Genomic DNA, 14,055 nt, shown 5'->3' with positions numbered 1-14,055 from the left:
GTGTCGCAGAACTGGGTGATTTATGAGGGTCTGTGTTAAGTGGGCTTGTCCCCTTGAGATGTAAGTTGTAAAAGTCATGATGTAATGTGTCTTGAGGGTCGAAAAATGTTTTAAATCCCCTCGTGAGTCCTAAGTCCTAGGTCCTGGGTGATGCTTCCAAAGGTTTAGTTCGATGATCCATTTAAAAAATGAAATAAAATAATAAAATAAATAAAAAATTTAAAAATTTAAAAAAAAGAAATAAATAATAAAATAATAAAAAAAAATTTAAAAATTTAAAAATTTAAAAAATAATAAAAAAATAATAAATAATAAAAAAATTTAAAAATTTAAAAAAATGAAATAAATAAAAAATAATAAAAAAAATTTAAAAATTTAAAAAATAATAATAAAATAATAAATAATAAAAAATTTAAAAATTTAAAAAAATGAAATAAATAAAAAATAATAAAAAAAAAAAAATTTAAAAATAATAATAAAATAATAAATAATAAGAAATTTAAAAAATTTAAAAAATAATAATAAAAAATTAATTGAATAAATCGACGGATGAGATCAAGAGATGTCTTGATCTTCATCAACGGTCGAGATCATTTCTACATGGATCATTCGAACTAGCCGTTGGGATCATTTCCTTTATATAGGGTCTTAGGTGGTCATTTCAGATTCATTCGATCTGTGAATCAGATACTGAAGAAGCTCTCTTGTAAATCTATTTCTGGTTAATAAAGGAAGACTTTGGGGTCCATATCTTGCTGGTGTTACTCTCTTGGAATGCTGTGAGATCATTTCATTTTCTGCATATGTTATTTTCAGCCATTAATAATAGCTTTTCGTAGAGTATTGTGAGCACAGGTATCTTGTTCACTTGCTGGGGTTTGGGTGCTGTTAGGGTTTCTGAAATAATGGCAAGTATCTCCATTACTGTTTGAGATCTAGCAGCATTTTTTGCCCTCTTTGTTGACGGTTGTTTTGAGCTGTGCAGAAAACATTTTCTGAAGGAAATTTGTGGGCGTTCGGGGAAGTTCTCGGCTGAACCAGCCAACTCCCGCAAGCATTTTTTTTGCTGAGCCCAGTTGGACTTGATCCTGGGTCTATCATTCGGTTTATTTTTCTAAGTTTGCATGAGAGATTTTCTGAAGTTCTTCACAGTGACGATCTGAACTTTCTGTTCTTTAAAATGTTTTCCGTGCTTATTGCTGAATCTGGCTGTTAAGGGGCCAAATCTGTAAATTAATTAGCTGATCTAGGGTTTTAATTTTTGCTTTATGCAGTTTTTTATTAGGGTTTAAGGTTTTTTTTTTTTTTTTTTTTGGTTTCATTTTAGCACGTTCATCTTTTCGAAGTTTTTTTTTAATCGCTGGATATCATTTTGGTCATGTGATTTAGCTGATGATAGATGGTTGCTGTCCATGGTCCATGTTCCTATATCATTTAACAAGTAATCGTTTCTACATCAATCTCTTAAGGCACTGGTCTGCTCAATTAATCAAATCCATCGCGTCCTTTTTATAGCGTATCTCGTGTCTCCCAACCAACTGGTCGACAGTTGGTCTCATCATCTCACAGGGACTACCCCCCTTAGCCGCGGGAGACAGGCTTAAACGGAGGGATCGGGGATCAGAGTGACAGCCCCCGGTCTGAGCGTTGTCGTGTCAATCCGCGCGACAACATTTTTTGGCGCCGTTGCCGGGGATAGAGTTTTTCTGTCCTTGGTGTTTCAACGACTTTTCATCATTCATCGTTCATCTTTTTATCATTCATTTGAGCCGGCAACGCCAACATTTTTGGCGCCGTTGCCGGGGACAGAGTTTTTCTGTTCCTGGAGTTTCATCGACATTCACCTTATCATCTTTCTCATCTCTCATTTTGAGCTGGCAAATTCAACCTTTTGGGTTATCATTTGGATCTTTTATTGCTTTATTTTTCGCCATATCAGTAGCATCTCTTCGGTCTGTTTTTTGTTTGGGTGGCGACTCCACTTTCTCATTTTTCCCAGACAAGAAGCTTTCCTCATATCTGCTTGTGGTTACTTTTTGGATCCTAGAATCAGATTCATTGTTCAAGTGGCGACTCCACTTCTCTCATCTCTTAATTTTCTTGAGCATAAATCTCTTTCTATCATCCATTTGATCCTTCATTGTTCATCATGGATTATTCATTTAAACCATGTCATTTTACTGATAATCTCCATGATCTTCCGAAAGAGGCCATTTCTAAATTATTTAAGTTCTCGGGTGGTGATCCGGTCGCTGTTAGAAAGCATTTAAACATGTTTACTTGTGTAATGATCATATATTGTAGACTTCCTCAGTATAATCATGAAGATTTCAAGATGCGTCTATTTGTCCATTCTTTAGAGGGTGATGCCTTGAATTGGTTTAATAATTTTCCTAATGATTTTTTCACTTCTTTACAAGACATTCTCAATGCTTTTAAAGATAGATATGATAGTCCAAACAGCTTGCCTTCTGCCTCTAAAATTGTGCAACAGAATGAAAGTAATTTGATAAGAGGTCCAGCTGAAAGATCCCAAGACGATTCATCATGTCAGAATGTGTCATCCACCGGAAATATTGCAGATCAAGTTCATGATAGTGAAAAATCAGGGACAAATGACAATGAAAGGGAAGAGCAAAAGCAAATTTTACGAAATCTAATGATGCTGGTAAGGAATATGGAAATCAACCAAACTAATTATGTCAATGATGTGAAAACTTTATGCGCCCACCTGGAAAAACGTAATAGGGAGATTGAGGTCACGCAAAGTCACCATGCTAGAGAAATTGAGGCCATGAAAACTAAATATGAAACAGAAATTGGAAACATGCATAGCAAGATGTCAGTCTTAGAAGAGAATATGGTGACCATTAAAGCTGATCATGATAGGGAAATTGACTCTATGCAAAACAATTTATTAACTATGGATGAGGAAATGACTATCATAACGTTCAATCATAACAATCAGTTGGCTGACATGCAAGCGAATCATGAAGAAGAAATAAATTTCATGCAACATTGCTTGATGGACATAAAAGAAAAGAATGATAAAGTAATAAAACACATGCAAGAGCACCATGCCATACAAATCAGTGCTATAAGGGATGAATGCTCTAGACAGATAAATGCCATTAGAATACAGGTTCAAAGGTTTCAACAATTGGAAGATAAGAGAAACCAGCAAACATCAACAGATCAGGAGTCTTCTCATTTGCTGCAACAAGATTCATCTTATTATTGGGAGGTTGTTGATTCGATTGAAAGATGGTTGATTGAGGGTGATCCAGACAGACTTAAGAATGATAAAGATCAGATGCAAGATGAAGAAAGACATAGCACGCATATCTTACATACTTCATCTGATAGCTTTGAAACAGAAAGTACCAGGTCATCAGTAATTCAACCAGCCAGAAAGAAAAAGCGCAAGAGAAAGAAAATGAGAAGAAGATTTGACGCATCAGACGGCCGCAAGCAGCTTGATTTTCGGATAGGAAAGAGTCCTACCATATGCAAAATGGGACATGGCACATCCGACAAGCAGCCGACAGATTTGCCTGAAAGCAGGCAAATGCTCAGTATGCACTATATTGAACACATCTGATGCCGTAGGGCATCCTTTGTATCGTATTTCTAACCCTACTCCTTGTTTTTTCCGCATTTTCGTTTCTGCTTTAGATAGTTAATAAATGAAGAGCTTGTATCTTTATTGTGCTTAATGTATATGATGATTTTGGATGGACGCTACTTATTTTTGTGTTGTATGGATGCAGATTCTGGATTCTCACATTCCTGCAAGCAGCAACGTGTCCCCAAGTAGAGCCAGATGTTGACCTCTACTGGTCAACTTCCCATGCAGTACACCCTCTTTTCTTGGCAGAAAGGGGTAGCACCTGAACGACGTGTCCGTGCCAGCCTACAGTCATCAGCAGCTTGATCATTTCAATTGTAAACCCAGTCTGCATGTATGAATTGTAAATAATCTAAGCAGATCAGAGTCATGTATGTAAAATTGCCTAGGTGGACCTAACTTTCTATGATAATCTATGTCCCGGAAGGTTTTTCGTCTCACCGATCCATGGATCGGCAGAGTTTTCCTTCAAACCTGACCCCAAAGCCGGGATGGATTTTGTCATTAGAACTTTAGGAGAATCCTAGTGTGTTAATATGCTAGATTATAGTTGTGTCGCAGAACTGGGTGATTTATGAGGGTCTGTGTTAAGTGGGCTTGTCCCCTTGAGATGTAAGTTGTAAAAGACATGATGTAATGTGTCTTGAGGGTCGAAAAATGTTTTAAATCCCCTCATGAGTCCTAAGTCCTAGGTCCTGGGTGATGCTTCCAAAGGTTTAGTTCGATGATCCATTTAAAAAATGAAATAAAATAATAAAATAAATAAAAAAATTTAAAAATTTAAAAAAATGAAATAAATAAAAAATAATAAAAAATAATAAAAAAAAATTTAAAAATTTAAAAATTTAAAAAATAATAAAAAAATAATAAATAATAAAAAAATTTAAAAATTTAAAAAAATGAAATAAATAAAAAATAATAAAAAAAAATTTAAAAAATAATAATAAAATAATAAATAATAAAAAATTTAAAAATTTAAAAAAATGAAATAAATAAAAAATAATAATAAAAAAATTTTAAAAATAATAATAAAATAATAAATAATAAGAATTTAAAAAATAATAATAAAAAATTAATTGAATAAATCGACGGATGAGATCAAGAGATGTCTTGATCTTCATCAACGGTCGAGATCATTTCTACATGGATCATTCGAACTAGCCGTTGGGATCATTTCCTTTATATAGGGTCTTAGGTGGTCATTTCAGATTCATTCGATCTGTGAATCAGATACTGAAGAAGCTCTCTTGTAAATCTGTTTCTGGTTAATAAAGGAAGACTTTGGGGTCCATATCTTGCTGGTGTTACTCTCTTGGAATGCTGTGAGATCATTTCATTTTCTGCATATGTTATTTTCAGCCATTAATAATAGCTTTTCGTAGAGTATTGTGAGCACAGGTATCTTGTTCACTTGCTGGGGTTTGGGTGCTGTTAGGGTTTCTGAAGTAATGGCAGGTATCTCCATTACTGTTTGAGATCTAGCAGCATTTTTTGCCCTCTTTGTTGACGGTTGTTTTGAGCTGTGCAGAAAACATTTTCTGAAGGAAATTTGTGGGCGTTCGGGGAAGTTCTCGGCTGAACCAGCCAACTCCCGCAAGCATTTTTTTTGCTGAGCCCAGTTGGACTTGATCCTGGGTCTATCATTCGGTTTATTTTTCTAAGTTTGCATGAGAGATTTTCTGAAGTTCTTCACAGTGACGATCTGAACTTTCTGTTCTTTAAAATGTTTTCCGTGCTTATTGCTGAATCTGGCTGTTAAGGGGCCAAATCTGTAAATTAATTAGCTGATCTAGGGTTTTAATTTTTGCTTTATGCAGTTTTTTATTAGGGTTTAAGGTTTTTTTTTTTTTTTTTTTTTTGGTTTCATTTTAGCACGTTCATCTTTTCGAAGTTTTTTTTTTAATCGCTAGATATCGTTTTGGTCATGTGATTTAGCTGATGATAGATGGTTGCTGTCCATGGTCCATGTTCCTATATCATTTAACAAGTAATCGTTTCTACATCAATCTCTTAAGGCACTGGTCTGCTCAATTAATCAAATCCATCGCGTCCTTTTTATAGCGTATCTCATGTCTCCCAACCAACTGGTCGACAGTTGGTCTCATCATCTCACAGGGACTACCCCCCTTAGCCGCGGGAGACAGGCTTAAACGGAGGGATCGGGGATCAGAGTGACAGCCCCCGGTCTGAGCGTTGTCGTGTCAATCCGCGCGACAACAAGCCCAAACCAAGGTCTAGCTTGGTAAAGAATTTAGCACCATGTGGTTCATCAAGTAGGTCATCTTCAACCAAAATAGGAAATTTTTCCATGACAGTGAGCTTGCTAAGGGCCCGAAAGTCCAGACACATGCGTCATTCTCCATCTTTCTTTAGAACCATGACCATTGGAGATGAATAAGGGTTGGTGTTGGGACAGATAACATCGACTTCAAGGAGTTCCTTGATGATTTTTTCAATTTCATTCTTTTGGGCAAAAGGATATCGATATGGGCAGACATTAGGCGGCTAGGCACCCAGGACCAAAGGGATGTTATGATCATGTTCACCCCTAGAGGGTGGAAGCTCTTTAGGTTTGTCAAAGACCCGCTAGTGGCAATCTAATACTTGTTGCATCTCAGGATGAATATGAGGAGTAGTGGATTCAATGACCTAGATGGCATTAAATTGGGCGACTACTCCATGATGGCCCTTTTTTAAAAGCTTCTCCATTCGATGTGAGTTGATGATAGTAGGAGCACTTGCCTGGAGTCCCCTCAATGTATGAATGTGGTCGTTCTACTTAAAGCTCATATATAACTCCTGGAAATCCATTGTGATAGGGCCCAGTGTGCGAAGCCATTTAGCACCAAGGACAATGTCACAACCACCCATTTCAATGGCAAACATGTGGGTCTTTAGGTGGTAGTCTCCCATTTGAAGCTTAATATTTTCACAGCGTCCTTCACATTTCATGGTCCCCCCATCAGCGATAAGGACTTGGAAATTAGATACTACCTGTACAAAGCAATGAACAATTTCTGTGACTCTCTTATGGCCAAAGGTATGAGTGTTGCCACTATAAATCAATACCACTACTGGCCGATGTTTAATAAAACCACGGATTTTGAGAGTCTGGGGTGAAGAAATTCTAACCAAGACATGTAGTGATATAACTGGCTCATCTGGCGTAGCTGTGAGATCATTATCTGCGTTGGTTTGGGTTTCGCCTGCTTCTTCTTCAGGGACCTCAGGGGATGGAGCTTTATCTGTTGAGTTGTTATTAGTAGCATCAATTTGAAAGAATTTTGGTTCCTTGCATTTATGTCCGAGGGAGTACTTGTCATCGCAGTCGTATCATAGTCATTGTTTCCTTCTTTCGGCGACACCTTTTGAACCTTAAGTGTTTGGGTGGGGCCTGGATCTTGGGCGTGACGTCCCTTGGCGACAAAATTTGGACGATTCAACTGGGCATTTAAGGTGACTTCCACATCTAAGGCCTTGCGACATGTGTCCAACCAAGTAGGTGGGTGATGCATTCGGACATGGGCTTGGACGGCTTCCTTTAGGCCACTAATGAAACATTCCAAGTAAAAGTCATCTCCTAGGCTGTCAATTCTGATGGCCAATTGTTCAAAGGCTGCAATGTAGTCCTTTACTGTACCTATTTGCCAGAGCTTAGTGAGACGGCCCAAAAAATTAGATTCGTGATCAAAGCGATCACATATGGCTTTTGCGAACATGTTCCAAGTTGCTCTCCCTGGATAACATTTCGGATGCCACTGCCATCTCTCTCGATCCAAGTAAAGGGCTCCGACATGTAGTTTAGTTCCATCGTCGTAGAAATCATTAAGGAAAAAATATTGTTCCATTTGTGTTACCCATACTGTAGGGTTAGAGCCATCAAATTTGTACATGTCCAGCTTGGGGGTCTGGTGGCTCGAAGAGCAGTAATTTCCATGGAAGTGAACGTGATGGTCGGATTCTCCTTCTATGTGTGCATTAACACTAGGCTCCTCCCTACAAGACGTATTTATAATGTCTGCTAGTTGTGAGATCTGGGTAGAAATTTTCCCCTCAAATTCCTCGAATATTTTCTCAAGTTTGTCAACCTTCTCGACTGCCCTTTCCACAGCCATAACTTGAGATCTAGTACCGAGCATACACCAAACCCGGTCAAATTTTTGAGCTTACTTAAGAGTAGTATGCTTGGAAAGAGGGCAAGCTCGGGAGTCTAGTGAAGTGGGTCACTTGAAGCTACGTGAGGAAAAATTTGGGACAGCCGAAAAATTGGGGCTTACTAAGGATAATTTTAGGGGCGAATGTTCGCCCTTTGGCGAAATTAAGGGGTTTTAAATTTTTAGTGGGCGAATATTTTGTATCATAGTACATTTTTACAAATCACCTCAAATAGCCCACCTTATTTTAAGGGAGAGGGTAAAAAAGGTAAATTTAGCCCTTGAAATTAGGACTTACAACCTTCCATTCGCCCATTTTCAAGAATAGGTTTTATTTAAGTAAATCCATTCGCCCATTTTCAAGAATAGGTCTTATTTAAGTGAATCCTATGGGCCAAATACCATATTTATAGAAGAGGTATGGTAAATTAATAAAAATATAAATAAATGAGAGGTATGGTAAATAGATTAAACATTTTTAATATTTACTCCATAAGTCACCTTATATACATGTAAGGGTGTAAACAAATAAAAATATAGGTAAAGTGGAGGTATGGTAAATAAATGAAACATCTTTTTATACTTACTCAAAAGGTATGGTAAATAAATAAAAATATAAATAAACTAGACGTATCGTAAATAAATAAAACCTCTTTTTATATTTAGTCCATAACCCTCGTTCTATTTATGAAGGCTCAAGAAAGAGGTTTTATTTAAGTGAATCCTATGGGCCAAATACCATATTTGTAAAAGAGGTATGGTAAATTAATAAAAATATAAATAAACGAGAGGTATGGTAAACAAATAATTTTCTTTTTTTATATTTACTCCATAAGTCACCTTATATTTACGAACACTCAAAAAATGGGTTATATTTAGGTGAAACCTATGGCCAAAATACTATGGGACAAATACCATGGACTAGATTGTTATTAATACCATGCAAAAAACCATTATTAACCCTAATATTAGAATTAATAAAAATAAAAATGGCACATGGTATTGACCCATGGTATTCACCAAAATGGCACATGGTATTGACCCATGGTATTCACCTGGAATGTAGCCTATTTAAATGGGGGAATTAAACCAGCATGTAGCCTATGCTAAGATTCACTAGGACTTTACAAAGTTTTATTATTTAGTGAAAGACTCGCCAAGATCTTACAAGATTTTATAATTGAGTAAAATATTCGCCATACGTGGTGAGAGATTCGCCAAAAAATTATATATACATATTATATTATTGATAAAATCGCCTCCCATTTTTCCTATATACCATGGAGATTCGCCCATTTATTATATTTATAAATTTAGGGGGGGTTCTTAAAATTTTCCCTGGGGCTTACAAGTGAATGGTATCACTGCGACCAACTAGTCATCCTGAAGCTTACGGGCTAAGTCTCTTGCAAGCGTCCCGGGATGGCCTTGGACTTTTTTTTACTCCGAAAGGAGTTTTACTCCCAATTGATAAATAGTGCAGTTGCTGAATCTCAAAAAGCTTGATATTGCCAAATATCTTGCAAAAATCGGGCCTGGACTATAGTAACAGAAACCCCAAGGTCTTGGTACTGCAAAATGTGTTGCGACAATCTGATCTGGACTATGGTGGCCAAAACCCTCACTGCACAAAGAGTCTGATCTGCATTGTGAAAACCCCAACTATTGAATCCGATATGTACGGTGGCGGTAAAACCCCGACTGTTGGATCTGATCTAGACAGCGGCAATCGAACCCCAACAACTGGATATGATCTCGAAGACCAGGTAGAGGGCGATCTTCAGATAGCGGAGGGAACTATGGTCACAAAGGAGTGTCAGGTGCTACAAATCACAATATATGCAAGGGTCCAACAATAGTACTTGGCCCAATCTTTCAGGGCGCTAACTAAGGAGGATCAACCATACCCTTAGTCGTACTACCCGACTACCCTATTGTACGTGCGAGTAATCTCCCCAAGTGTTGTTCTCAATGTACTGTAGCAGCAAGACGACTGGCGGCTTATCTAAGGTTAGGTTTCAGGTTATCCTAGGGAGCTTCTGATATACCCAATGGTACATGGAAGTGAAATCCGTGCGCGGTTCTGTCTAATGTGCTACTACTCGAAGGGGTACCCACAGGGGTTACAAGGGAGTCCAACAAGCATGACCACCTCTTGTAGTTCCTGCGTACATACCTCCCCAAATCCGCAGTTTTATGCGCTCAACGACAAATCCCATGGTTTAAAGACTTTGGAAGACGTCTCTAGCCTTGAAAAAAATCTGCGAAAATTGGAGGCACAACTGGTCTTAGAAAGTGCTTTGATACCACTTGTTATACTCTTGACCTGCGAGAAATCCAGAATACCAGAAATACAAAGCAATATAATCCAAAACATAGAATTATCACATGAAATGAGACAAACTGCAAGATACTTTATTATTCAGAAGCAAATTACAATGTTCACTTGCCTCTTTGAGGGGGCAACCTCCAACAAAGCAGAGCTCAATTACAATAAAACTTGATGATCTTTCCCCTACTAGCTAAGACTATTTATAGCTTAATGACATCCAAAACCCTAACTACTAGTGGTTCCTCGCATAACATGGATTAACCACTTTATTTATTAACTATGGCCCATTTACAACTAATTGTGGTCCCTTTTCTATAATGCGAGTCTACCACTTACAATTATTATTAATGCGGACTTTCTTGACTCTCTAACTAACTATGACTCTAACTCGACCCCATGGGCTTATTACGTAAATAAAGTGGTTAGGGTTGGACCCTAACATAAGGCGTAAGAGATAGAAGCTACAATACCATGGCTAAAGCATCTAAAAGAACCGAGGAATGATGTGAGGCAGGATCATCATATATCTGAAGGAGAAAATTAGAGAAAGTCTTGAGTCAAGATGAGATGAGAAACAAAGCTCATGCAAGCAATACGACCACACCCCATGAGAGGCTGGCTCTGGAAATAGTTACCCCTGAAGGAGCAACAGCCCTCATGTATCCCCTCTGTTTTAGTATTTGACACACTGAATGGTGTTTTAGGAACCTCTAGAAGAAGTTTTTCGTAACTTAGGCAAGACTTGAGCATCACACTAAAGCAATTCATTGATTGGGCATGCATTACATGTTTAACTACTATAATCATCTCTTTCCTGTACCAGTTTGTGGCCCAAGTTTATAAAGCAAATCTCTAATAAAATTTGTTCATGAACTCAACATCCAACCATAGTGATGTCTTCCTGAAGTAATTTGCTTCCAAAGCTCATCTCAACTAATCAGAGCAATGTAAAGCACATATGCCTTTGTGCAAAAAATAATGGCACAAACAATCTTTAAAGCTTATCATTCTGAGCCAAAAGTCTCAAATCTACATCCACTATGCATCCAGCAAGAAAGGAGCCCAAATGATTTGGTATTCATAAAAAATGGCAGATTGTAGTTTATCTTTGCCATCTATGACACTATGAGCCCATTCTGGTTAATTGCTTATAGAATTCATCATGAAGATTGTCTCTTGCAGATCTGTTATGAATATAATTCATATAAAAATAATCAATATAAATATAATAAATAAGAAGTAGTAATTAATTAACTAATAGTTAGCTAGTAATGAAGAGGCATGTCTTAGAGACATGACCATTCATGAAAGGGCACCTGCCTAGGGTATATAAGTCGGCCCCATTCTCATTACATGATCTTAAACTAAAGCTTAAATTGTCACTTACAGGCCCTTGACGATAGCTTCCAACTTCTGGGACAATGACGATAACCCCTAGATATTCCAAAGAGAAATAATAACTAGCCTTCAAAGCTGTTTCTCTAACTTATCTTAAACTTTTATACCTGATAGGTCATACTTAAAAGTTAAAACTGAATTAGTCAGAAATGCAATCTAGTACCTACAAATACCATAGCCTTGTAACATTTTTTTTTCCTTCATCTCAGAATCTAAACTTCTATACCCCATAAGCCATAGGAAGAACTGAATTACAATTAGAAATGCAATCTAACAAGAAGCCCATGGAAGAGACCATGCATTCAAGAGAGTTAAAATGTTCCTTCTTTATAATGCTAAGATATATGAATCTCCCTTCTTGCTATGGAATCAAAAATGTTGAATGAACTAGACTGTATGTAGTCGTCTATCAATATCTATATGGATCTCCCTATTTGTTATGGAATCAAAAATGTGGAACGAACTAAACTGTACGTAGTCATCTATCAGTATCACTCTACAGTCAATACATAGAGCAATAGAAATGTTGGAGAATCAAGAACAGCATACCCTCTCAAAAAATAAAATCAGCATCCTTTTCTCATCTCCCCCTCCTTTCCTGCAAAATTGAGAATAAAACAATGACACAAAACATTCCAACTTACTTGCACCTCAATGAATTCCACGTTCTCAATATTCAACACAAAACAAGCTAAATAAAAGTTGGTAAATAGAGTTTCCCATGCTGCACACTTTAAAACTCGCTAGCTCAAAAGGTAAGGGGGAATCAAAATTCCTAATATTGGTAGACCTCCAAAACGATATTTGGTTTCTTTAATAAATAATAATGATAATTTTGGACAAATAGAACACATCCTTTAAAAATCATGACAATTTTCAATTCTACTTCTACTAATATTCCAGCAGCTACTATAACTGAAACTGAAAATTTATAAACATACAAGAACAAAATTGACACCAACAACTGCTATAAATTGTGGATATAGAGAGATCTTTTCAAAGAGAGTTATAAATTAAGAAATATACCAAGGACTAGAAGTGTTCAGATAGCAGACCTGACTAGATCCATATAAACTGGCTCCGTCCAATTTGCACAATCCAATCCTAATTTCTGAAAAGCTGGCATTCAAAGCAACTAGGTAAGGTGTATAATGAACAATAGCAACCTTTTACTCCCTCCAAGCATTTTAATCTCATAAAACAAGAGAATTTATGTTTTCTACTGGATATCCCTTTAGGCTAGGCAATTTATTTTTTCCTGGAGTTTTCTAGCTTTTCCATCACATGTCCTTTATTGTCACCACTTCTTAAAGTATAGAAAAGGGAGAAAGTACCAAGCCATTTCAAAGAATCAACTGAACTGTACAGCATAAGGGAAAAGCTAAAGTTACTGATCAAATGTAGAATGGAAGTGGGCCCACCTACATTGAAGGCATGACGATTGCCGGAGCGGTTCACATCAGCAAGAACCCTGAAAGCAGAAACAAAATGTTCACTGAACATTTGAACTACTTACTAGTTATCCAGCAAGCTCAATCATTAGCCCTGCATCAGTATTGACATCCGCAGTAAACTAAAATCCTAAATCAGTTTTAACTTTCAAATATAGAACTATCATGTCCAGCCCAGCCTCTATAGTTTCCAAATAGGGACTCAGATTTGTGGCATGCATCTATTATAGTCAATATGTCAGTAGTTGTTAGAACTAGAAATACAATGTATCCAAGCAGTCCGGCCTCTTTGTAACCGCTATAGAAGAGTTCCACAAATATGGATTGTAACCTCCATGAAACAACATCATTCTCAGCTAACCACATATTTCATATCAGCTAACCGCATATTTCATACCATGTGGGATCTTTAAATATCACTGTAATTTCTGTCAACATAAATTAAGCAATCTTTTTGTTACCAAAAACAACAATTACTTAACTTGTGTTGATGTTGTATCTGTATTAACATTGGTTAAAGCCATAACTGCTTATGTGACTTTTCTACCTTTTTTCCCATTTATAGTAACAGTCATGAAAGTCGACAACAAAGAAAAATTATAAAGGAGCTATGAGTGAATAACATGTTTCTAGACATGGGAGCCTTGTGAGAAAGAAATGTAGTCTCTATAGATAATTATCCGGTGCAGATTGGTGGATAAATGAAGGATTTACTAGAAAGAGAATACAAAAACACTTGAGAGTGGAAAGAAAAGGTTCGGAACAATTGTTCCTCGCTATGGTAGAATATGGAAAGAAAAATCCCAAAATCATTACATGCATTTCAGTGCTTTAAAAAGAACAGCCAAAAGTGATCTCCTTCTCTTCATAACTTTGCAACACATATCATAGAGACAAAGCAGAATGGAAAGCAGATTATAAGTTGCTACAATGTTCTTTCACTGTAGTATCAATTCCAGGCAAGCAAGGTGGGTATGAATGCTTGTTTAGCTGCAGTTTGCATGTGACCTTTTCCAATAACTTAAACCTCTAATAAATCTAGAATGATGCCATGTGAATTATACCATAAATAACAGAATAGAACATGAGGAG

At 36.8% G+C, this 14,055-nt stretch overlaps 1 protein-coding gene across 3 annotated transcripts in view; it reads right to left on the bottom strand.

Moving 5' to 3' along the window:
- Positions 1-14,055, bottom strand: part of LOC149225605 (CBBY-like protein) — a 399,435-nt gene that overhangs the window by 330,272 nt on the left and 55,108 nt on the right. For all 3 annotated transcript variants that reach the window (XR_016247681.1, XM_089377197.1, XM_089377199.1), the window contains exons 2-4: positions 12,934-12,983; positions 12,568-12,631; positions 12,062-12,110 (exon numbers count right to left, since the gene is read on the bottom strand). Coding sequence is in view for 2 of the 3 variants with exons in the window: in XM_089377197.1 (XP_089233323.1) it covers positions 12,062-12,110; positions 12,568-12,631; positions 12,934-12,983 (163 nt within the window). In the remaining variant the exon portion in view is untranslated. The remainder of the gene's footprint in view (positions 1-12,061; positions 12,111-12,567; positions 12,632-12,933; positions 12,984-14,055) is intronic.

Source organism: Pinus tabuliformis, chromosome J (genome assembly GCF_031772625.1).
Source record: "Pinus tabuliformis cultivar Carrire ecotype Pingquan chromosome J, CPIR1, whole genome shotgun sequence".
Lineage (NCBI taxonomy): Eukaryota > Viridiplantae > Streptophyta > Pinopsida > Pinales > Pinaceae > Pinus > Pinus tabuliformis.
This window is presented reverse-complemented; position numbering and strand designations above follow the sequence as displayed.